Genomic DNA, 26915 nt, shown 5'->3' with positions numbered 1-26915 from the left:
GCGTCGTTGTGACAGCATAAGTTTCCTTGTTAATAACGCCAAAGAAATTAGGCAATTAACTGGGGCCTGACTTTAATTATCGACTGGTAACTATCTAATAGCATGTGTGAACTTACTGCATTACCTTTTTTTAATAACCTTTGGACATCAAATGTAATGCTTTTCAATGTCGTTTCAGGCCTCAAAATGTGCTAAATCCACTGAATTATTTTCAACGACCCGCAGAAACCCTTGTCTACTGTTCTGGATTTTCAGTTCCTGCATTCTCTGATCCAATGCAATAAAATCTTTTACTGATTGGTGAAAAGACAAAGTCTGTTTTTTTCAGAATAAGATTTACCTCTCAACATGCATTGATTGAAGAGAAGCCAATCAAGACGTAAAATGTATTTATTGACTTGAAAGGAAAACTAGGAATGATACATACAAACATATATATATATATTTACACACATACATAAGGTACAATAAATGCCCTTTGGGACATTTGAAGCACTCATTCAGAGTAATAAAGAGTAGTAAAGACGGTATTTGGTGGTGTTTTATTGTACAAACCCTAACATTGCTGAGCAGTTCAACCAAGCTGGGTGCTGCTGGTGCTGAGTTCAGGGCCACTCAGACGTCTGAGAAGGACACTGAAAACCTGTTTTTCCGCATTAAAATATTTAACAGCGAAATATTTGCCTGGTAAATAAAGACAGGCCAACATTAAAAATCAGGACGACCGAGTATTTGCCGCCTCTTTGTCTCGCCTGATGGTCAAATGACACGTGTGGCACACAAAAACAGTTTTTTGGTGATTTGTTTTTAGACAACATGTTGCTCAAAAGGTCCCCTGACCATTTCAAAATAAAAAGACTGAAATCTTGATTCGGTTATTGTAAACATAATGCTCGCTCACTTCCACTTGTACAGCTTCATCATCTTCTCCGTGAGCGCCACCAGGTAGTTGTCGCCGCTCGCCCTGAACGGCGCGATGTCCAGCACCGGCAGGTCGGCGGGAAGCTTCTGGAGGAGAGTGCCGCCAGCCGCCTCCCACACCTGAGGAGTCACGGTCAGAGTTTTATCGTGAAAGCCACATGAGGCTGAGCAGAACGAGACAATGGTGAAGGAGGAAGGTTGCGATTAGAGATGTCCGATAATATCGTCCGATAAATGCTTTAAAATGTAATATCAGAAATTATCGGTATCAAAAAGTAAAATTTATGACTTTTTAAAACACCGCTGTAAGGAGTGGTACACGGACGTAGGGAGAAGTACAGAGCGCCAATAAACCTTAAAGGCACTGCCTTGCGTGCCGGCCCATTCACATAATATCTATGGCTTTTCACACACACAAGTGAATGCAAGTCATACTTGGTCAACAGCCATACAGGTCACACTGAGGGTGGCCGTATAAACAACTTTAACACTGTTACAAATATGCGCCACACTGTGAACCCACACCAAACAAGAATGACAAACACATTTCGGGAGAACACCCGCACCGTAACACAACAGAACAAATACCCAGAATCCCTTGCAGCACTAACTCTTCCGGGACCCTACAATATACCCCCCCCCCCACCTCAACCTCCTCATGCTCTCTCAGGGAGAGCATGTCCCAAATTCCAAGCTGCCGTTTTGAGGCATGTTAAAAAAAATAATGCACTTTGTGACTTCAATAATAAATATGGCAGTGCCATGTTGGCATTTTTTTCCATAACTTGAGTTGATTTATTTTGGAAAACCTTGTTACAATTGTTTAATGCATCCTGCGGGGCATCACAACAAAATGAGGCATAATAATGTGTTAATTCCACGACCGTATATATCGGTATCGGTTGATATCGGAATCGGTAATTAAGAGGGCATCTCTATCCTCCTTCAAAACCGCAATAAAAGTTCACCTCCAGGCAGCTACAACCATAAACTAACACCCTCCCTGGATTGTTAATAATCAAATGCAGATACTTTTTCTTATGACTTCTGATCTCTCTCTCTCTCTCTATATATATATATCCTACCAAGTCAGACCTACACTATTCCAATATCCATTTCTCTGTTCTCAATTGTTGATGACTGATGATGATAACAACCAACCAACCCCCCCCCCACCCCCCCGGGTTGTAAATAATGTAAATAATTCAATGTGATGATCTTGTGTAATGACTGTATTATGATGATAGTATATATGATAGTATATATCTGTATCATACATCAATTTAAGTGGACCCCGACTTAAACAAGTTGAAAAACGTATTCGGGTGTTACCATTTAGTGGTCAATTGTACGGAATATGTACTTCACTGTGCAACCTACTAATAAAAGTCTCAATCAATCAATCAATCAAGTTGGACAATATCGGAATATCGGCAAAAAAAACATTATCGGACATCTCTAGTTGCGATCGTACCATGGTGGAGTTGGACGCCTCGTCTCCGGCGCACACCAGAGCCCCGCCTCCATCTGGGCTGGTGAAGATGGCGTTCTTGGTGAGGTGCTTGCAGGACGAGCCGGCGTTGAACGTCTGCACGGGCAAGCAGCAGCAGCCGGGCGGCTGGTTGAGGTACTCCTGGGGCGTCCGGGTCAGGGCCATCAGGACGCAGCGCAAATTTGTGTTGAGGCGGCCTGCAGGAGAGAGAGCGTCACCGCCGGCAGAGAGAGGAAAGATGGTATGCGGCGAAAGGTTCTCACTTGGTCGGTAGGTGACCAAGCAGTGCCGGCTCTCCGTCTCCACCTGGATGTCTGTGCAGCCCCCCGGCTCCAGCGGCAGCATGTGCGGCTTGTACGTGGTCTCATTGACCTGCTCCCAGAAGCAGCCGCCGCCCGGGGAGCCGGCGATCAGCCCGCCGCACGGGAACGAGCTGGACGCCGCCTTCGGGAGGTAGCAGAGAGACGCCACCGGGGCCCTGGAAGGAATGATGTTGGATGTTGGTTCCTGGCGTTTTGACATTGTTAGGTGTTTTTATAAAAAAAAAAAAAAAAAAAAAAAAGGGCACAGACTTGGAGCGCAGCGGCTCCAGCTCCTGGACATGCGTGCTGGTGTCTCTGATGTCGTAGACCAGTACCGAGCCGTTGCTCAAGCCAGCGTAGACGTAGTTGGTGCTGTCCAAACACCAGCAGCAGCTCCACACGGGCTTGCCCGTGTTGTAAGTCTGAACCACCGTGTTGGTCAGCAGGCTGCAAAAAAAAAACACACACGTTTTTGATCATCATTTGTGGGGACCACCCTTTCTACAGGTTGTGGAGGCATAAAAAAAATGAGGTAAAATGGCCACTGCCCAGTTAGCTCATACACGTCTTTAAATCTCTGGATTGATGAAGTAATGCGCTGATCATTCTTACTGGGGACCCTGGGGAAAAAGAGTTAATATGGTTCATGGGGACCAAATTTAAATAATTTTGCATAATTCACACAAATTTGACCGTGACTACTGAGGACCCTTTAAAAAAAAAAGTTCAAATTAAATACGACATGATCCTCAGAATACAGCACTACAGCTGTCCTCTTATAGGAAGTTTCACCATGTGGAAGTGATTAACTATACACGGAAGAAGTGTGAGCAGAGCAGCGAGTGCAGTACCAGCTACAGCCCGATGAGGGGGCTGCTGTGCAAATGTCTCACACTCAAACTAACTAGTAAACATGTTTTATGGGCCAAGCTTAAAAATCACTTAGGCATCTTCAGAATGGATCTCACTATCATTTAAAAAGGTTTCCCTTTAGGAGACCTATTTTTCTGTCCCCATACCGTCAGAGGTCCCCTAAAGTTGATTGTGTAAACAAAGCGACGTCCCCATTAAGTAAGCATTGACAGAACACACACACACACACACACACACACACACACGCACACACGCACACACACAGTGTGTAGTAACCTGCACAGCCACTAGAGGGTGCCCATGCATTTCATTGTAGCATTATAGGATTCTACACCAATATTCATCTATTTATCATTGTGTGATTGTTGAAAAGCATGCTAACTTTTTTTTTTTTTTTTGCTAATTTGGCAACCGTTTACCTTAGAGTCATATAACTTGGTACTTTACATATGCTAACTGTTAGCAAGCTAACTTTATTTTTGCCAATTCTGCCATCGTACATCTGAGGCACTTGACATAGGTTAAACTGATAACTTTTTTGTGCAAATTTTGCAACTGTTTACCCTACAACAGTGGTCCCCAATCTTTTTGTAGCTGCGGACCGGTCAGCGCTTGAAAATTTGTCCCACGGACCGGGGGAGGAGGGGAGTATGGCATTTAAAAAAAAAAATTTTTTTGTCATCAAGAAATACAATCATGTGTGCTTACGGACTGTGTCCCTGCAGACTGTATTGATCTATATTGATATATAATGTATATTTTGTGTTTTTTTATGTTGATTTAATAAAAAAATAAACATTTTTTTTTATTTTTTTATTTCTTGTGTGGTTGGGGACCACTGCCCTACAGTACTATAACTTGCTCCTTGACATATGTTAACTGTAAGCATGTTGACATTAGCATGCTAACTATTATTTTCCTAGCTCTGCTACCATACACCTCAGTAATATATGTTAACATGCAAACTTTTTAGGTGCTATTTTTGCAACCGTTTACCAGAGTCATATTACTTGGTGCTTAGCATATGCTAATGTTCACATGTTAACTTTTTAAAGCCAATTTTGCCACATTACAGTTATATAACGTGGTACTTGACATGTGTTAACATGCTAACTTTTTTAGGTGCTAATTTTGCAACCGTTTACCACAGAGTCATATAACTTGGTGCTTGACATATGCTAATGTTAACATGCTAACTTTTTTTTCGTTGCCAATTTTTCCACAGTACAGTTGTATTACTTGGTACTTGACATGTGCAGACATGCAAACTTTTTTTGTTGCTAATTTTGCAACCATACACCTTAGAGCAGGGGTGCTCACACTTTTTCTGCAGGCGAGCTACTTTTCAATTGATCAAGTCGTGGGGATCTACCTCATTCATATATATAATTTATATTTACTTATTTATGAAATATATGTTTTTGTTAACAAGTTAAAGGTGTTTAATGATAATGCAAGCATGTTTAACACATATACGGTAGTTAATATTGTTAAAAATTAAAGGTGTTTAATGATAATGCAAGTATGTTTAATACATATAGTTAATATTGTTAACAAGTAAAAGGTGTTTAATGATAATACAAGCATGTTTAACACATAGTTAATATTGTTAAAAAATTAAAGGTGTTTAATGATAATACAAGAATGTTTAATACATATAGTTAATATTGTTAACAACTTAAAGGTTTTTAAAGATAATACAAGCATGTTTAACACATATAGTTAATATTGTTAACAAGTTAAATGTGTTTAAAGATAATACAAGCATGTTTAACACATATAGTTAATATTGTTAATAAGTTAAAGGTGTTTAAAGATAATACAAGCATGTTTAACACATATAGTTAATATTGTTAATAAGTTAAAGGTGTTTAAAGATAATACAAGCATGTTTAACACATATAGATTCCTTTCTTTCATGAAGACAAGAATATAAGTTGGTGTATTACCTGATTCTGATGACTTGCATTGATTGGAATCAGACAGTAGTGCTGATAATGTCCGCATTTTCGAATGGAGGAGAAAAAAAGTCCTCCTTTCTGTCCAATACCACATGAAAGTGGTTGGTTTTTGGCATCTTATTTGTCCAGCTTCTGTACTCTTTTGTATGCACTTTACAAGAAATACATTGTCGGCAAACTCCGTAGCTTGCTAGCTTGTGCACGCCAGCTTTCTGAGACTCTTATTTTGTTAGCGCAACTGTGCAGTCGGTCTTTGGAGTTTTGACGACAGGTACGGCGCCAGAGTCTGTTGAAATAAAGTGTTTCTCGCCTTCCAGTCGGTAATTTTAATGAGCTGGCAACAGCCAGCGTCATCTCAGAAGACCCTCGGGTGCCGTGAATGTCAATCAAGTGACGAAAGTGACGTCATAGTGAAGATTTATGATCGCTCATTTTTAGGACTATTTTTTTAATGCCTGGCTGGTGATCGACTGACACACCCTCCGAGATCGACCGGTAGCTCGCGATCGACGTAGTGAGCACCCCTGCCTTAGAGTCATATAACTTGGTACACGACACTTGCTAACTGTTAGCATGCTAGTTTGTTAAGCTAATTGTACATTTGTACACCTCACCGAGTCATACAATTTGGTACTTGCTGCATCCAAACCATCAGCATGCTAACGTTAGCATTTCGGTTTGACTGGCGCATATCGGCGGCTTGCGCACATACCGTATTTTTCTGACTATAAGTCGCAGTTTTTTTCATAGTTTGGCCGGGGGTGCGACTTATACTCAGGAGCAATTTATGTGTGAAATTTTTAACACATTACCGTAAAATATCAAATAATATTATTTAGCTCATTCACGTAAGAGACTAGACGTATAAGATTTCATGGGATTTAGCGATTAGGAGTGACAGATTGTTTGGTAAACGTATAGCATGTTCTATATGTTATAGTTATTTGAGTGACTCTTACCATAATATGTTATGTTAACATACCAGGAACCAACGTTCCCTCTAAGGTGCGTGCCTGTGCAATTGCGCACTGTTCAAACGTCCTCTGCGCACGGCAAATCTACGCCACGCACAAAATCAAATTAAAAAAATAAGCGCATAACAATTTTCGACGCACGGACACGACAGAGAAAACAGTTTTCGTCATCTTTGTTCAAATATTGTAACGTCTGTCGAGACGCTTTGAGGACATGAATTCCATGGATCACTTTACTGAGCAAAACTCTTTATTGTCGGCCATAAACACATCACCAAAACATTAGTAAAAAATATGATATCTAGCAAACTGGTCATTTTCTGCAGTACAAACCAGACCAAAACCAACTGTTATATCAACAGCAGCCGCTCGCTCTTTCTCACGTGCGCCAACACATGCCCATACACAAAAAGTCAGAAAACTCCAACACCACACATAAAGTGTCATTCCAGGTCGTTACACTATGATTTACCAATCAAATGTGTGCTTATTCTAGTGTCATTTATTGGGAATCTTAATTTATAAATATTAGTCATGAAATGCTGTTAGTATATTAAATAAATACTAATAAAAATATATTTTTTACAAATACATGATCCCCTGCTTACATCTCATTGTGCAACATGTGAATGTTTTAATGGGAACTAAATGCAATGTCTGAAAGGGGTACAAACTATTTCCAAAGCAGGACCTCCACCCAGACAAACAATACAAGTACACAGTTCATGAAAAACAATATTTTTTGTCATTGTCATTGTAAGTGGGCCTAAACACTTATATTAGAAAATAACCTCATGGAAATGACTGTTGTCATTTGATTATAATAATAAGAGAATGTTGTCTGTCTATCTGTGTTGTGATGAGGTGGGGACTTGTCCAGGGTGTACGCCGCCTTCCGCCCGAATGCAGCTGGGATAGGCTCCAGCACCCCCCGCAACCCCGAAAGGGACAAGCGGTAGAAAATGGATGAATGGATGGAGATTGAACTTGTTATTTAGTCAGATTTGGGACAGGTGTGCTGCTGGTGTAGCCACAGTGTGCACGTCTGATGTTGCTCACATGGGCTCCACTGAATGCTCAGGGAGTTTTTGCGTTTGCTCACACACATCAAAAATTAGAGGGAACATTGCCAGGCACGTTCTCAGTTGGTTATTTATGCGTCATATAACGTACACTTATTCAGCCTGTTGTTCACCTTTCTTTATTTATTTTAAATTGCCTTTCAAATGTCTATTCTTGGTGTTGGGTTTTATCAAATAAATTTCCCCAAAAAATGCGACTTATACTCATACTTGCCAACCTTGAGACCTCCGATTTCGGGAGGTGGGGGGTGGGGGGGGGGGGGGGTGGCGGCTAAAAGGGGAGGAGTATATTTACAGCTAGAATTCACCAAGTCAAGTATTTCATATATATATACACACACACACACACAGGTAAAAGCCAGTAAATTAGAATACTTTTAAAAACTTGATTTATTTCAGTAATTGCATTCAAAAGGTGTAACTTGTACATTATATTTATTCATTGCACACAGACTGATGCATTCAAATGTTTATTTCATTTAATTTTGATGATTTGAAGTGGCAACAAATGAAAATCCAAAATTCCGTGTGTCACAAAATTAGAATATTACTTAAGGCTAATACAAAAAAGGGAGTTTTAGAAATGTTGGCCAACTGAAAAGTATGAAAATGAAAAATATGAGCATGTACAATACTCAATACTTGGTTGGAGCTCCTTTTGCCTCAATTACTGGACCGACACCAGCAAATGACATGGCACCCCAAACCATCACCCAACCATGCAAATTTTGCATTTCCTTTGGAAATCGAGGTCCCAGAGTCTGGAGGAAGACAGGAGAGGCACAGGATCCACGTTGCCTGAAGTGTAGTGTAAAGTCTCCACCATCAGTGATGGTTTGGGGTGCCATGTCATCTGCTGGTGTCGGTCCACTCTGTTTCCTGAGATCCAGGGTCAACGCAGCCGTCTACCAGCAAGTTTTAGAGCACTTCATGCTTCCTGCTGCTGACCTGCTCTATGGAGATGGAGATTTCAAGTTCCAACAGGACTTGGCGCCTGCACACAGCGCAAAATCTACCCGTGCCTGGTTTACGGACCATGGTATTTCTGTTCTAAATTGGCCCGCCAACTCCCCTGACCTTAGCCCCATAGAAAATCTGTGGGGTATTGTGAAAAGGAAGATGCAGAATGCCAGACCCAAAAACGCAGAAGAGTTGAAGGCCACTATCAGAGCAACCTGGGCTCTCATAACACCTGAGCAGTGCCAGAAACTCATCGACTCCATGCCACGCCGCATTAACGCAGTAATTGAGGCAAAAGGAGCTCCAACCAAGTATTGAGTATTGTACATGCTTATATTTTTCATTTTCATACTTTTCAGTTGGCCAACATTTCTAAAAATCCCTTTTTTGTATTAGCCTTAAGTAATATTCTAATTTTGTGACACACGGAATTTTGGATTTTCATTTGTTGCCACTTCAAATCATCAAAATTAAATGAAATAAACATTTGAATGCATCAGTCTGTGTGCAATGAATAAATATAATGTACAAGTTACACCTTTTGAATGCAATTACTGAAATAAATCAAGTTTTTCAAAATATTCAAATTTACTGGCTTTTACCTGTGTATATATATATATATATATATATAAAAGAAATACTTGACGTTCAGTGAATTCTAGCTATATATATATATATATATATATATATATATATGTATATATATAAGAAATACTTGACGTTCAGTGAATTCTAGCTCTATATCTATATATATATATATATATATATATATATATATATGTATATATATAAGAAATACTTGACGTTCAGTGAATTCTAGCTCTATATCTATATATATTTATATATATATATATATAAAATAAATACTTGAATTTCAGTGTTCATTTATTTACACATATACACACACATAACACTCATCTACTCATTGTTGAGTTAAGGGTTGAATTGTCCATCCTTGTTATATTCTTTGTCACTATTTTTCGAACCATGCTGAACACCCTCTCTGATGATGCATTGATGTGTGGCACGCACAAAAGTGCTTTCATCAAATGCAGTAGATGGCAGTATTGTCCTGTTTAAGAGTGTCACAACATTGCTGGTTACAGCAGACGAATTGCTTTACGGTATACAAAAAAGTGACTGCTGTTGTTGTGTGTTGTTGCCACGCTGGGAGGACGTTAATGAAACTGCCTAACAATAAACCCACATGAGAAATCAAGAACTCGCCCTCCATCATTCTATAATTATAACGTGATTGGGCATGTACGCTTTTTTATATTGTGGAGGACCTGAGTCCGCCTGAATTTCGGGAGAAAATTTGTCCCGGGAGGTTTTCGGGAGAGGCGCTGAATTTCGGGAGTCTCCCGGAAAATCCGGGAGGGTTGGCAAGTATGCTTATACTCCAGTGCGACTTGTATATGTTTTTTCCCTTCTTTATTATGCATTTTCGGCCGGTGCGACTTATAGTCCGGAGCGACTTATACTCCGAAAAAATACGGTACATCATTCAGACGTTATTGGAGTTACCTGGTGAGTTTGATGGTGCAGTCCAGAGCGGCCGACAGGAGCAGGCTGTCGTTCTGTCTGTTGAAGCACAGACCTCGGATCTGATTGCTGTGGATGGGAATGTACTGGCTGGACTTGAGGTTGGCCAGGCTCACTTTCTTCACGCCCCAGCCTGGCCAGGAGCGCACAAGAATTGCAGCGTTAGTCTGACACTGATTGGTCAATGAGGCTGGATGGACAGTGAGGTCTCACCGGGCACGAGTGTGGCGTGGGGCGAAGGCTGTGAGGCCAGCAGGCAGTTCATGGCTTCGCAGTAGGACAAAACTCGGCAGCCTCCATTTTGAGACACGAGCACCGCATCGAAGAAACCGTACGGCGCCAATTTGGGTCGGTCAGGGCCACAGTGGAGCGACGATGAGGAGGAGGAGGAAGAGGAGGAGACGGCGGCAGAGCCCCTCCCAGTTTGTGCCATCTGAGCTCTAAGCTCCTGCAAGACAAGGTAGGACCAGGATCTTGTATTTTAACACTTTTTTTTTATGGCACATTGGAGAAACATAAATAAACAAAACAAATCGGGCTGTCAAATTTAACAAGTTAACTCATGTGATTAATCACAAAAAATATTGCATTCGTCATGTGCATCAGGGGTGTCCAAAGTGTGGCCCGTAGCTAATTTCTTAACGACTTGACATTCGTTAGCATTCTAATACTGGCATGTTAGCTTTTTGGCAAATTTTGCAGGTATACACCGCAGCATCAAATGCTTTGTTACTGCTACCGGCTAGCATGCTAACTTATTTTTTATCTAATTGTGTAGGTATATACCTTAGTCATATTTTGGTATGTGATGCATGCTAAAGTTAGCAGGCTAACATTTTAAACATTTTTCAGGTACACACCTTAGAGCAATATATTTTGGTACTTGTTGCTTGTTACAGTTAGCATGCTAAATTGTTTTCGCAAATATAACAGGTAACCACCTTAGTGTCATATATTTTGGTATTTCAATAATGCTAGCTGTATTTATGCTATTGTTAGCATAGTACTTTTAGCATACTAGATTTTTTAGCTCATATTTTTTGTTAGTTCACACTATCTGGCCAGCGTAGTAACTCTTAGCATTTCAGTTCTGCTTTGGCTCCTCAACATTCATTCGAAATTTGTACTGCAATTGCAATGTCTAGTTCTTTGAAAACAATCAAAATATTTTTATTAGTTTTGAAAGTGAAAAATACCTGGTAGTTTCCACCTTATATAGAACTATCACAGAATTTATAAACAAACATCTTTGACAATCAAACCATGATTGTAACCGTCCACATTTTGTGTTATTAATGCGTGAAACTGCTACAGTATCTTAACATGCAAGTGTAGCTCCTCCTCTGGATGTAAGTGCACATACAGCAGGAATACAAATTCTGTATTGCTACAGTATCTTAACATGCAAGTGTAGCTCCTCTGGATGCAAGTGCACCCACAGCAGGAATACAAATTCTGGATTGCTACAGTATTTTAACATGCAAGTGTAGCTCCTCCTCTGGATGCAAGTGCACCTACAGCAGGAATACAAATTCTGTATTCCTACAAAATACAAAATCTGGCAAGACAAACGCACTGCAGGTATTTTATTTATTTATTGTATTCTCATTAAAAACGTGTTTGTCCATTTTTCTGTTGAGCTCTTTAAAAAAGCATGATGTTTAACATTTATTTAAAGCAAACTAATTGTCCAGTCATAAAAACATTTTCAAAAAGTGTCTAGGGTACACTTAATGATAACAAAAAATGATATTGATCTGCGATTAATTCTGAGTTAACTATGAACAAACTGCGATTGATCGCGAACAAATATTCTAATCGTTTGACAACCCTAGGTTTTTTATTAGGTTTTACCTTAATTTTTTATTGATTCCATTTTATTTGTGCTTTATTTTACTTATTCTTTTTGTCCATGTGTTTTTTTTAGTAGATTCTTTGTTAGTTTCTGCATATTGTAGTCATTATGCTACAAACAACTTTGGTCCACTGATTATTTTCAAAGTGCTTTACAAATTAAGTTGGATTAGAAAGTAAATAATTTCAAAAGAAAAAAATTTTCAGTGTCAAATAAGTATCGAGGATTGTGGAAATGTATCGGTATCAACTACTGACAGCAACCCTTCCTTATTATATCAGCACATATTCATGCATGAAATGGCACACAATGTAGGACCCGGGGCCTCGGATGGAGCCCAAATAAACGATGAAAATGAAAAAGTGATACCTTGAGTTCCTGTTGTGCTTGTCCATACTTGTTGCTAACCACCTGGAGTTTGAGTTTGTACTGAGCCGATTCGAGTTCGGCCTTCCTCCTCAGAGATTGCTCCTCCTCCAGGACCCTGCACAAACACACACAAACACACACTGAGCAAAACGCGGTCACCTGTAAAGCAGAGAAAAGCAGGTGTACTCGCTTCTTCAGGCTCTCGTGCTCGCTGTTGTCCATGGCTCTCAGCTTGGGAGCGTAGAGCCGCAAGATGTCGGAGCGCTTGGCCTTCTTGTTGCACTGCGGACATTTGCCGGCCGAGCGCTGAGCTGTCAGCCAGCGGTGGATGCAGGTGTAGCCGAAGAGGTGTCCGCAGCGCAGAGCGGCGATGCGATGCTCTCCCGCCGTCGTCCAGGCCTCGAAGCAGATGCTGCAGGTGTCGCTGTCGCCCTCCTCGCCCTGGGACGCCTGGGGAGGCGGGGCGGCGGGCGGCTTAAATGGTAAATTAGTGCATTGAGAAACAGAGTCACATGACTCGGCACGCAAAAGATGATGCAGGAACTACTGACAAAAGACAATATTATAAATGTTGTAAGTTGTAACTTTACCAAGTTCTTAAAAAGTTATTATACATAACAAGTAGGGCTGGGCGTTTAAAACAGTATTAGGGCTGCAACAACTAATCGATTAAAATCGATTATAAAAATAGTTGGCGATTAATTTAGTCATCGATTCGTTGGATCTATGCTATGCGCATGCGCAGAGGAAAATTTATTTATTTAAAAAAAATATATATATATTTTTTTAAATAAACCTTTATTTATAAACTGCAGCATGTACAAATAGCTGAGAAACAATCATCAAAATAAGCATGGTGCCAGTATGCTGTTTTTTTTCCTAATAAAATACTGGAAAGGATAGAAATGTTGTTTGTCTCTTTTATCCGATTATTAATCGATTAATCGAAGTAATAATGGACAGATTAATCGATTATCAAATGAATCGTTAGTTGCAGCCCTAAACAGTATCATTATATATTGTGATTTTTCTTTGTTGACGGCCATAATACCAAGTAAAAAATATCAAGCAAACACAATGAGATGGTGCATTGTTGTTTGTACGGCGCCATCTTTTGGGATTAGTTTACTCTTGGTGGTTTTGTTTTCCCCCAACCGGAGCACCGTTCAGTCTTCAAGCCTTCCATAGCGTGTCTACTCGTATGGCTACTTCAGCACTCCAAGCAACGTTTGTAAGTTTTGTAATATAACTAAAACTATTCTCACTTACTAAAACGTCCCATGTGTGAAGTCTGTAGTAGTGTTTAATGCATATTTGTACGTGCTATTGTAATGAAACCGAGCTAGTGTCATTAAATAATATGCTAACATGTTTACAAATATCTGTGTTAGTATTATTAACTTACAATGACATTCTTTTTGTATTGTTTTAGTTTCACAAATTCCTAAGTAAATTCACAAAAACGTCACCGTGGAGTTATTGAGTATGTTTAGCTGATTGGAGAGCTAGCTACCGCAGCCAGTGGGTCCATGACGATGACTTCTGTTTTGTTTGATCAGCCGTTTTACTGCCGTGTCACAGACACCGTTTGGAAACAATTATGGTATGTAAATAAATAGTAGTCAGCAAGGCTGTGAATTTTTGGGCACAACAGGATTCGATTCTTGGGGGTAACGATTCGATAGAGAATAATTTGTCAATTCGAAATCAATACTTTTTTAATAACATTGGATGCCAGTTCTATGATTAACTCCATTCCTCCATAAAATAGCTCTGATAAAATGTCTATATTACCTGAAATAAAATGTTAAATAAAATCCCACCCAAACGTTCAATAAAATCAAATACAAATAAGTCATCAAGAGAAGTATCCAAAACTTCTCTTTTCTAAAGTAAATCTGTACAGCAGATATAATCTACATCAACAATAGAATTTGTCTGAGTGGCTGGACAAGACAGATTTAAGAAAAAAAAATAAAAATACTTTTTTTTAAATCAGTTTTTGATTTTTTTGAATCAATTAAGAATCATATCGATTTTTTTTTTACACCCCACTAGTACCGTAGTCAGACTAATGTGCTCTGTAAATGATGCAAGGCGCTCGTCCCCACCAAGACCGCTGATCCCAAACCACTTTAGCCTAACTTCCTGTCACCATACCTGCAGAAAATAGTTCCTCTCAGGTTTCTCTATGTTTACATTTTCACACTTTGCACTATTCTATTAAACTTTATTAAGCATTTCTTACTTTAGTGGTGTCCAAACAGCTTTGGGCTAAAAAAAAATGTGGTCGAGGGCCGAAAGCATGTAAAGTAACTCTATGCATGTAAAATAATATACAATACATATTGCAGTAAAGGCACATACACATACATATATATATATATATATATATATATATATATATATATATATATATATATATATATATATATATATACACACACACACATACACATATATATATATATATATATATATACATACACACACAGTATGTGTGTGTGTACATATTATATTAATATGATGGATATGTAATTAATATAATTGGATATTAAGAGTATGTGAAAGTTTGACTCATACCATGTTTACTTCCGTGACGACCTCCTTTAAGTTTTGTAATCAATCAGAAATAACAAGCAGCTAAAATGCACCAAACATGGATAAGTGTGGAGAGTGTTTTACATTTTTCCCATCATGCTTTGTAATGGATGTAATGATATTATATGATATCCACAAATGATGTTATATTGTGTTGTGTGTGACCATGTCTGTTGGCATTTTGTGTAGGTTCGATTGTTTGTTTTTTTGCACCATGACTAGGGAAAGTTGTTTGCATTTGGTCATACAAGTAAACACTGCGCTTGACCCCAATCAAAGCATGATAAGTTGTCTGTCATAGACCTGATTTACTCATATTGTCGACAAGATGGTGACAAATTCTAACCTGACTCTCGCCAGATCTTTGTAGTTCGCTGAGCTCTACACAAGGATCTGGGACTTCTCAGTAGGAGATGTTAAAAAAAATCATTGTATGTGATTGGATAAACCACTTGTCTGTTGTCTTGAATGACGACCTACTTCAACCACTCACATCGAAATCACCCCGTGATGCTGAGAAATCCAAAACAGAACGGCTGACATATTGGATAACGACAGAGTGAAAAGTTAATAAATGCCTTCAAAACCATTCTCTGTTCATCTTTTAAATAATTAATATTCAATAGATTGGACAAAACAGTTGCAATAGCAGAATCAATGTCAGCACACGACTCCTCGCAGTGTGCCGCCATTGTTGTTTGAATCAAACAGTCGCTTCGGCGCTACGTCACATCTATGAAATCCCGCCCGGCGATCCTGATTGTTTCATTACTTTTTGCTATCTTGAAGGAGTTTGCAATGCCCTCAAGCCCAGATCCTTGTGTGGAGCTCAGCGAACTACCGTATTTTTCGGAGTATAAGTTGCACCTGCCGAAAATGCATAATAAAAAAGGAAAAAAACATATATAAGGTGACAAATTTGATACGCCCCGGCCAAACTATGAAAAAAACTGCGGCTTAAAGTCAGAAAAATACGGTACAAGGAACTGGCGAGTCAGGTTAGACAAATGCTCATTAACCCCATGATGTCTCGCGGGCCACAGTGAAGACGCCGGCAGGCCGCACATGGCCCGCGGGCCGTAGTATGGACACATCTGTCTTTCATATTCCTTATTTAGCACTTTCATTTTAGGAGCTTATTGTTAAGTGTTCCATGTGATTTTACAATTACGTTTTACATTAAGTGTTTCCATGCTTGTGTTGACATTTCCTTTCTGCCTTGATAGCTGAGGGATTATTATCAGAGGAAGGCTACATGTGAAATAAAAATGTTTACGTTTCATCCTTATTTTCCATAGGTCATTAAAAATATCAATAATTATCGATAATGACTGATACAAAACACTTAATGTCGTGTTACAGTTTCCAGGCGTATCGCCCACCGCTCATGATAAGATATTTTGACGTCAAAGAAAAACAAGTTACATTACCTGGACGCCATCAGGCTGACCTTCTTTTGTGTCGCCATCAGCGGCTGAAAACAAGAGCAGGAAGAATGGAAGATGATGTGACGCCATGTTGAAGGCCAGGGATGACATCACTCACCATCAGCTTCTTGTACTTGTATGTTATCATCAGAGTTGTCGACGCTCGGATTAGTGGGCGGGGCAGGTGCCACCGTCTCCACTGCCTCCGCCGTAGCAGCTGGCGCCGCTTCCCCTTCCTCCGACGAATCGCTGACCTCGGTGCTGCTGGACTGTTGGTCGGGTGCGGCGGTGGCGGCGGGCACACGCAGCAGGAAATACGGGAACCCTCTGGAGGACGCTGCGTTCTGGCTGGAGTAGTGCACCCTGAGGCCCTGCCTGGAGCAATCAGGCCCAGCATGAGGCACAGCAAAAGAAGCGGCGTCGAGCATTACAGACGTCGCCGTACCTGAGCCTCCTCCGCGCAGACGCTTGCTCCTCTGCCGCCGCACCGCGGCCCGCCCTCCTCTGACTGAAGGCCCAGGTGGCAGGAAGTCTGAGCTGCCGACGAGACGCCGCTGCCCCGTCGCCATCGTCCTCCTCCTCCTCATCCACTTCCGTACTGCTGCCAGAGTCTGAGATGATAACCGGGAGTTCTGCGGCAGAGACGCTGTTGTCGACTCCTGCTGGAGCCTCTGGCTGGGGGTCAATCTCCATGGCCTCCATCTGCACAAACAAATATATAAATATCAGTCACCCGTATCGCCTGAAAGCATGTCAACTCAAGGCATTCATTGGTAACTGGTCATGTTACTATGCTCAAGTGTTGGAACGATACCAATATTTTGGTACCGGTACTAAATTTATTTCGATACTTTTCGGTACTTTTCTAAATAAAGGGGACCACACAAAATTGCATTATTGCCTTTATTTTAACAAAAAATTATATGTTTCTTATTGCAGTTAAGTCCTTAAATAAAATAGTGAACATACTAAACAACTTGTCTTTTTGTAGTAAGTAAACAAACAAAGGCTCCTAATTAGTCTGCTGACATATGCAGTAACATATTGTGTCATTTATCATTCTCTTATTTTGTCAACATTATTAAGGACAATTGGTAGAAAATGAATTATTAATCTATTCGTTCATTTACTGTTAATATCTGCTTACCCTATTTTTCGGATTATAAATCACAGTTTTTTTCATACTTTTCATCGGTTTCTTTATTATCGGTATCGGTTTTTAAAAGTAAATTGTATGACGTTTTTAAACACAGGTACAGAGAGACAATAAACCTTTTAGGCACTTCCTTTGCGTGCATGCCATCTCAGTCACATAATATCTACCGGCTTTACTCATTACGAATTGATGCAAAACATACTTGTTCAACAGCCATACGGGTCACACGGAGGGTGGCCGTATAAACAACTTTAACACTGTTACAAATATGCGCCACACTGTGAACCCACCCCAAACAAGAAAGACAAACACATTTTGGGAGAACATCCGCACCGTAACACAACATAAACACAACAGAACAAATACCCAGAACCCCTTGTAGTACCAACTCTTCCGGGACGCTACAATATAACCCCCCCCCCCGCTAACATCTACCCCCCACTTCAACCCCGCCCATCTCAACCTCTCATAGTCTCTCTCAGGGAGAGTATGTCCCAAATTCCAAGCTGCTGTTTGGATAGATAGATAGATAGTACTTCATTGATTCCTTCAGGAAAATTTCAATTCCAGCAGCACTGTAAAGAATTGAGATCGAATTTAAAAAGTAAAAAGTAAATAATGGGTGTATAAATGGAAACAGAATAGAAAAATATTACAATAAGAATAAAAATAAAAAGCAACAATGAGAATAAAAATATAACAGTAAAAAAAAGAATATAACAAACAAAACTAAGCAGTAGTGACCATGTTATGAAAAAGTATTGCACTGTTATTGTTTTGAGGCATGTTAAAAAAAATAATGCACTTTGTGACTTCAATAATAAATATGGCAGTGCCATGTTGGCATTTTTTTCCATAACTTGAGTTGATTTATTTTGGAAAACCTTGTTCCATTGTTTAATGCATCCAGCGGGGCATCACAACAAAATTAGGCATAATAATGTGTTAATTACACGACTGTATGTATCGGTATCGGTTGATACCGGTATCGGTAATTAAGAGTTGGAAAATATCGGACATCGGTAAAAAAAAAGCCATAATCAGACATCTCTAATTTCTTTATCTTGATACATTCTATTCTATACATTGAAAATTAACCCCAATGAGTTGACTGATGAACATTATCACATTATTTATTCAGAAAATATAAATAACGACAAATAAACAATAAAGATAGAATACTACTAACCGCGACGTAAGTGTAAAAAAAACACTATGATTTGTACAATTTCAGAATGTTTGTCTATTAATCGATTTAAACTATTATACAAACATGGGGTCTGGTTCAAATATAGAGATGAGGGTCTTTAATTTGACCTGCTGTTGTACTCTGTCTCAAAGTGTTAACATGTGCTTAATGTTTCCTTACCATTATTGCTATGTTGTCTATTACCATTGTTGGCATTTTGTCTATTACCAATGTTGGTATATTCATTATTCCTACATTGTTGATACAAATTATTGTTACAGTGTAATAAAAGCAGAAAAAGGCATCTCAAAGAGATAGAATGATACAAAGTGTAGTAGATGGTATAAAACACACCCCCGCCTTTCCTCATTTCCTACTTACTTATGGTGAATCCAAAAGGCTATGTATGCTTTGTCGTACTTCCGGGTCTTTTCATTCTGTTTATCGTCAATTGTTTTGTTTTCTGCTGACGACAACTCCTTTTTTCTTTTCATTCTTCATCTCTTTGCCTATGTTAGCTCCCGTGTACTTACCACTTCTACTGGGTAGAACAGGCAGACTGTTGATTATATTGACCCCTGTTACCACATAGCAGCAGTCTTGTGTATTGTTCTAACACAAAAATAATAAAAAACTCGAGGGCTGCAAAGATTCGTCGATTAAATTGATTAATTCGTTTTTGTTTTTTTAAAAAGCATCCAATTGTATTTTGTTGCTGCGATGATTTGTTTAATGAGTAAAATACACGGACGTTGGAGTGCTTCTAGCTACCGCATGTCATGACTACCGGTAAATGGTTTGTGTGTGCGGGAAGGGGGATGGTACTAGTGGCGTGTCGATAGAGGAAGATGGCTCAGAAAAACTAAAGCAAAGTGGAAAGACAGCAAAGAGCTCAGAAAAGATCTGAGTTTTAAGATCATTTGCACCGGGAAAGCCAGCTTGCATTTCATAATGTGATGTAACATTACCAGAAGTCATTCTGCATATTTAAGAGCAGCAAACAAGCAGAAACACGGTAAAAGCCTTTTTTGGCAGCTCACGACATCTTATGTACGTATTTGACTTGTTTTCTTCAAACACATGAGGACATGTTAGCCCCTACAGTGTTTGCTAAAAGAAAAATCCAACACCACTCCTCCAATGAATACCTTTTTAAAATGTGTGTACGTGTAATTGTTGAATACATTGTAACTCAATTCATCATACTTTGTCTTTTTGTTTGGTTTGTTCTTTATTCAACGTATCTATTACCTGATTCATGTGCATCTGGTTCCACAGGTTTTTTTTTTAATGTAAGTAATATATAGTGAAGCTCCCCTGGGAAAAGTATCCCAGGGGAGAATGACTAGAATGACGATCATTTTAAAAAAAATCTTTGTTTATGTCAACAATTTTCCCTAAAAGTCACATTGAGGCTAGACGGTGTGTTTTTTCTATTCATTAATAGACGGATCAATAGAAAAACTCCCGTCCCAACCCGCTATCTGAAAAACCCAGTTTTAATGTGTGAATACTGTAGGATGTCATTAATGTGTTACTGGGGAAAAAAAGGGGGTTAGAATGTGTGAATACCGTAGGATGTCATTAATGTGTTACTGGGGTGAAAAAAAAGGGGTCCGATTTGTTCACAGATTCTGTTAAAGGGGAACGTTATCACAATTTCAGAATTGTTAAAACCATTAAAAATCAGTTTCCAGTGGCTTATTATATTTTTTGAAGTTTTTTTCAAAATTTTACCCATCACGCAATATCCCTAAAAAAAGCTTCAAAGTGCCTGATTTTAACCACCCGTCCATTTTGCTGTGACGTCACATAGTGAAGCCAACACAAACAAACATGGCGGAAAGAACAGCAAGCTATAGCGACATTAGCTCGGATTCAGACTCGGATTTCAGCGGCTTAAGCGATTCAACAGATTACGAATGTATTGAAACGGATGGTTGTAGTGTGGAGGCAGGTAGCGAAAACGAAATTGAAGAAGAAACTGAAGCTATTGAGCCATATCGGTTTGAACTGTATGCAAGCGAAACCGACACGACAGCCAGCGACACGGGAGAAAGCGAGGACGAATTCGGCGATCGCCTTCTAACCAACGATTGGTATGTGTTTGTTCGGCATTAAAGGAAACTAACAACTATGAACTAGGTTTACAGCATATGAAATACATTTGGCAACAACATGCACTTTGAGAGTGCAGGCAGCCCAATTTTCATCAATTAATATATTCTGTAGACATACCCTCATGTCAGCAGGCCAGGGAAGCTAGGGTCGATATTCTTCTCTTGATCATTTTCGGGACGGTGTGAGCCAAGACATCCAGGGGGTTTAGCTCGCTCGTCTGCGGGAACAAACTGCCGCCATTGCTTGCCGTGCTACCGAGGTCCTTTGTCCCTGAATTGCTCACACACTCCGGCAGATTCAATGGGGGTCTGGCGGCAGATTTCTTTGACTTTATCGTTGGAAATGCATCTGCTTTGAGTGTCGCAGAATATCCACACATTCTTGCCATCTCTGTCGTAGCATAGCTTTCGTCGGTAAAGTGTGCGGAACAAACGTCCAATTTCTTGCTACTTTCGCATCTTTGGGCCACTGGTGCAACTTAAATCCGTCCCTGTTCGTGTTGTTACACCCTCCGACAACACACCGACGAGGCATGATGTCTCCAAGGTACGGAAAACAGTTGAAAAAACGGAAAATAACAGAGCTGATTTGACTCAGTGTTTGAGAAAATGGCGGATTGCTTCCTGATGCGACGTCACATTGTGACGTCATCGCTCCGAGAGCGAATATTAGAAAGGCGTTTAATTCGCCAAAATTCACCCATTTAGAGTTCGGAAATCGGTTAAAAAAATATATGGTCTTTTTTCTGCAACATCAAGGTATATATTGACGCTTACATAGGTCTGGTGATAATGTTCCCCTTTAAAGACATCATGGGTCACAGAAGTCCAGAAAACTTGAACAGAAAGTTCATTGTTCGTCCCTTGACAGCAGTTTTGTTTCTGGGTGGGGTACCTCTGTTGCCTGTGGAGCAGCTATTAGTCATCTTGATTTAGGTTGGTCCACAGTCCAAACATATTTAGCAGCTTTAAATGAGAAATTAAACATGAGCAAAATACGCCACCGTTAAGTGTTAGCGACGGAGAGCAAGGTGTTAGTGGCAACGACCGTGCCTCTATTTAAACTCATTGAATCCGAGCCTTCAGAGTTAAGAATTTAGAGGAAGTCGAGGACTAAAATGTCTTAACTTGCAAGGGAGTTCAGAAGAGTATAGATCAGGGTCTGGTGCAGTAAGCCTCTTCAGAGAACATAATACAGATGGGGCATCAGCTACTCCTTGAAAAAAAAAGATTTTCTGCACAATAAACATAACTGTTGGATTCCCCCCAACTCCCGTACTCCATCAACTCTCTCAACATATGAATTAAAATAAATTCTACATTTATTCAGCATCCCTTTATGTCTTATTGAATTTTCCTATTGTGGTGCAGTGGTTCTTAATTATTTTCTGTCATTTTTACATCTACACCCAAAATATTATGGGCCAGATTACTACACAGGATAATGGACCACACCATGCACATTGACATATGGAATGTAGCCCATGTCAGCTCATCACGGGTCTTTCGCCAGGGGAGGGAATGGCATAAAATCGTGCAATTTGGTCAAAAACAGTAAATTAGCTACGCTTCTTCATACTCCTTCTCGGACATGTCCGAGTGTTAATCTGTGATGTACTTCAATAAAACGCTTAGCTTATTAAAAATAAACTGTGCCAAACAACAATAATAAACAATACAAACGTTCCTTAATGTTAAAACACAAAACAAACATGGAGGCATTACAACAAGTTTATGTAAATTAGAAATGTTAATATATAAAATCATATCACAGTTATTGTGGCCAAAATATCACGGTTATCATTACAAAACGGTATCTGTCTCTGTATGGTTGGGTACCAAATCTGAAAAACCTTTTGGTTTCTAAAGAAAACAACATTTGGTCTTTTGTCAGCAAAATCGGACTCCGACGTTAAATCTGTCTCTGTCTGTCTCTTCCTGACGATCGTAAACGTATACAGTTTCAAACAACAACAATTAAACCGCATACCAACCATTTGCTGTGTGTGTGTGTGTGTGTTGGTGTGTGTGTGCTGGGGAAATAACTACAAATGTGCGCTACATTCACTAACCGTGTTACAAAAAAAAAAAAGACCAGTTAAAATAATACATAATGTTGGATGTATAAAACATACAAACCCTTTATTTATTAAGTCAAAAATATTAAAGTTCGATAATTTGGTAAAATTACAAACAGCTAAAATCATGTACAAAGCAAACTATAACCTGCTACCCAAGAACATTCAACAATTCTTCTCAACAAAAAAGGAAAAATATAACCTTAAAAAAATAAATAAATAAAACATTTATATGCACGTACAACACTTAAAACTTTTAGCATATCAGTATGTAAAATTAAATTACGGAATGGATTAAGTAAAGTAGTTAAAAATTGAACTGATATGATCCTGTTTAAGAAATTGTTCAAAATAATAGTGCTTACGAAGTACAAAGAAGAAAAATTATGAAAAATACTTCCAACCTTATTAAAAATAAGATATTCTTCATCTCAGTATGTTAGTAATGACTAAATTACTTAATTACATATTACAAAACTGTATCTGTCTCTGTCTGGTTGGGTACCTAATCTGAAAAACCTTTTGGTCTCTAAAGAAAATAACATTAAATCTGTCTCTGTCTGTCTCTTCCTGATGATCTTAAACAACAAATAGACAGTGCACATACCGACCATTTGCAGTGTGTGTGTGTGTGTGTGTGTGGTGGGTGCTCAAAGGACTAATGTCGGTCATTCATATTCAACAATAACCCATTCATTACCGTAATACCAATTAATGTCTGTCATATCCATATTTTAGCCTCTTCCGGGTTAACCCCCACCCTCTTCCAGTCTTAAAACCGCCCTCTTCCGGTCTTAGGTGTGCTTGTTCTATTTTTAAACAAAGAAAACAATCTGAAATTCTTTATTTTTAAGTTACCTTTGAGACACTCGGGATTTAGGGCTATATAAGTAAACATTGAATAGCTCTCCTAATATTTGGCATATCACAATGGTTCAAACTAGGGCTGGGCGATATATCGATACACGTGATATATCGCGGGTTTGTCTCTGTGCGATACAGAAAATGACTATATCGTGATATTCGAGTATACGTTCTCACGCAGTTGCTTTTAGCTGCGGGCATTACACTACAGGCTCTTCTCACTCTGTCTTGTCGCTCCTTCTCACAGACAACAAGCGTACATACGTCACATACTGTCACGTCATACGTCACATACGTATACGCCCTCCTTGAGCAGAGAGGTAGCAGCATGGCTAAACTTAGCTGTGATGCGAGTGGGAAGACGAGAGAAAGAAGGTGCGAATCTGGTAACAAATGAAGGAATAATTAATTCCAAGAAAAACAACAGGGGGTCCATCGTCTAGCGGTGGTTTGGCTTCAAGTGGGAATATGTCGAACAGACAACCGTAATTTGTCAAGTGTGGGGCGAAAGCGTTTCTACAAAAAGTAGCATTACTGCTAATATGTAACATCATTTGAAAAGTCACCTGAAGAGTGCTTGAAACTCCGCATGTCAACATCTCCGTTCGGTGCCACACCATCAAAATGCCGAGGCAAACATTTCCACATCAACACCGTATGAAAAAAAGAGTCAACAGCAGGAGATAACGTCCGCAGGAACCTATCACATAGCGAAGGACGAACACTATTTGATTTCCTATTACGCAGCTAATTTTTATTTGACAGATATTGAAATATCTTGTGTGACATCATGTTTTAAACTAATTGCTTGTTTTAAAAAGTCTCTGACAATCTTGCACTTTCTGTTTTGGAAATGACATGAATGTTTGTGCCACTGCTTTATAACTGTTTAATAAATAGTTTTGGTAAATTGACTTAGTTGTGATTTCCTTCTCTGCCTGAAAGTTTAAAGGCCTACTGAAACCCACTACTACCGACCACGCAGTCTGATAGTTTATATATCAATGATGAAATCTTAACATTGCAACACATGCCAATACGGCCGCGTTAGATTAGTAAAGTGCAATTTTAAATTTCCCGCAAAATATCCTGCTGAAAATGTCTCGGTATGATGACGTTTGCGTGTGACGTCACGGATTGGAGAGGACATTTTGGGACACCATTGTGGCCAGCTATTAAGTCGTCTGTTTTCATCGCAAAATTCCACAGTATTCTGACATCTGTGTTGGTGAATCTTTTGCAATTTGTTTAATGAACAATGAAGACAGCAAAGAAGAAAGCTGTAGGTGGGAAGCGGTGTATTAGCGGCCGGCATGCAGCAACACAAACACGTAGCCGGTGTTTCATTGTTTACATTCCCGAAAGATGACAGTCAAGCTTTACCATTGGCCTGTGGAGAACTGGGACAACAGAGACTCTTACCAGGAGGACTTTGAGTTGGATACGCGGTACCGTGAGTACGCAGCTGCGGCTTCCAAACATTTCATCGCTTGCCCGTACGTGCGTGCCGCTATGTGCATGTCACGTACGTAACTTTGGGGACTTTGGGGAAATATATGTGCTGTATGAACTTTGGGGAGGTGAACGGTACTTTGGGCTGAGGGATTGAGTGTGTTGTGCGGGTGTTTGATTTGTATTGGCGGGTTATATGGACGGGAGGGGGGAGGTGTTTGATATGCGGGATTAATTTGTGGCATATTAAATATAAGCCTGGTTGTGTTGTGGCTAATAGAGTATATATATATCTTGTGTTTATTTACTGTTTTAGTCATCCCCAGCTGTATATCAGGTGCCACCCGCCTCTCACAGCATCTTCCCTATCTGAATCGCTTCCACTGCCCTCTAGTCCTTCACTCTCACTTTCCTCATCCATGAATCTTTCATCCTCGCTCAAATTAATGGGGAAATCATCGCTTTCTCGGTCCGAATCGCTCTCGCTGCTGGTGGCCATGATTGTAAACAATGTGAGGAGCTCCACAACCTGTGACGTCACGCTACTTCCGGTACAGGCAAGGCTTTTTTTTTTATCAGCGACCAAAAGTTGCGAACTTTATCGTCGATGGTCTCTACTAAATCCTTTCAGCAAAAATATGGCAATATCGCGAAATGATCAAGTATGACACATAGAATGAATGGACCTGCTATAAATAAGAACATTTCATTTCAGTCGGCCTTAAAAAGTAGCATATATTAATGCAGTATGAATAAAAATGTTTTAATGTAGACACATGGAATCATCATACTGCTGTGATTATATGCATCAAGTGTTCATTCAAGGCTAAGGCAAAATATCGCGATATAAATCGTGTATCGCGATATGGTCTAAAAACATCGAGATATTAAAAAAAGGCCATATCGCCCAGCCCTAGTTCAAACTTTTTCCATGGTCTTTTTTTATTGTATTTTGCATTTGAAATTTTTTGTCGCGTCCCTCCCATCACTTTGTCATGTGTCTTTTGAGAATGTTTTTTTTTTTTACGGGGCCATTCATTTACTTATGGTGTTTTGTTTCGGCTGGTTAGTAATCTCTCAGGTTGCCGCCTATAGAGGTGTCAACAATAATCGAATGTGAGCAAGACCAGATTGCAAGTTTATACCTCTGCCGGCTCGTTATTTGGTTAGCTGCTAACTTGTAACTGTTAGCTACTAGCTAGCTGCTAACAACAACATGCGCGCCGCTTGCTAGCATGTTGACGGGTATTTACTTACCGCTCAGGGCGTCCAAGTTTCAACATCTACCGGGGCCGCTCAGTAGTGGAAGTCAAGACTGGAAGAAATCTATCCTGCGGATCATTTTGTTGTTAGCTTTCAGGGCAAAGCGGAGCGAACCTTGAATCTCCCACACTCCCCACTTCTTCTTATTTGGTTGTACTGCCGCCATGTTGGCAAAGATGCACACCGCCACCTACTGTACCGGAGTGTATAGCACTTACTTTGCATTTCTTTAAAAAAAATAAAATAATAATGATACGACAACATACCAGAGGTGGGACCAAGTCATTGTTTTGCAAGTCACAAGTAAGTCTCAAGTCTTTGCCCTCAAGTCCGAGTCAAGTCCCGTGTCAAGACAGGCAAGCCCCGAGTCAAGTCAAGACTGGAAAGTCTCAAGTCAAGTCCTAAGTCCTGCATTTTGAGTTTCGAGTCCT

At 39.7% G+C, this 26915-nt stretch overlaps 1 protein-coding gene across 1 annotated transcript; it reads right to left on the bottom strand.

Annotated features, from left to right (window-relative positions):
• Positions 1-374: 374 nt before the first annotated feature.
• On the bottom strand, positions 375-26628 carry rfwd3 (ring finger and WD repeat domain 3). Its single transcript, XM_061924334.2, has 12 exons — positions 26479-26628; positions 16808-17064; positions 16481-16737; positions 16366-16409; positions 12525-12808; positions 12335-12449; positions 10324-10558; positions 10093-10243; positions 2986-3162; positions 2677-2891; positions 2396-2610; positions 375-1041 (listed from the first exon to the last, which is right to left on the bottom strand). Exons 2-12 carry the CDS (start codon positions 17062-17064, stop codon positions 898-900), a joined length of 2094 nt encoding a protein of 697 aa, XP_061780318.1. The 5' UTR covers positions 26479-26628; the 3' UTR covers positions 375-897.
• Between the last annotated feature and the right edge of the window lie 287 nt (positions 26629-26915).

Source organism: Nerophis lumbriciformis, linkage group LG29 (assembly GCF_033978685.3).
Source record: "Nerophis lumbriciformis linkage group LG29, RoL_Nlum_v2.1, whole genome shotgun sequence".
Lineage (NCBI taxonomy): Eukaryota > Metazoa > Chordata > Actinopteri > Syngnathiformes > Syngnathidae > Nerophis > Nerophis lumbriciformis.
The sequence above is the reverse complement of the archived record's forward strand: the minus strand, read 5'-3'. Positions and strand labels throughout refer to the sequence as shown.

What these genes read in the sequence shown, in the direction of transcription:
- rfwd3 (XM_061924334.2), bottom strand. Translation starts at nt 17,064, where the DNA reads ATGGAGGCCATGGAGATTGACCCCCAGCCAGAGGCTCCAGCAGGAGTC. An exon ending in CCACGCCACACTCGTGCCCG is followed by an intron (nt 10,244 to 10,323) that starts GTGAGACCTCAC and finishes GCTCCTGGCCAG; the next exon opens with GCTGGGGCGTGAAGAAAGTG. An exon ending in TGCACCATCAAACTCACCAG is followed by an intron (nt 3,163 to 10,092) that starts GTAACTCCAATA and finishes TTTTTTTTGCAG; the next exon opens with CCTGCTGACCAACACGGTGG.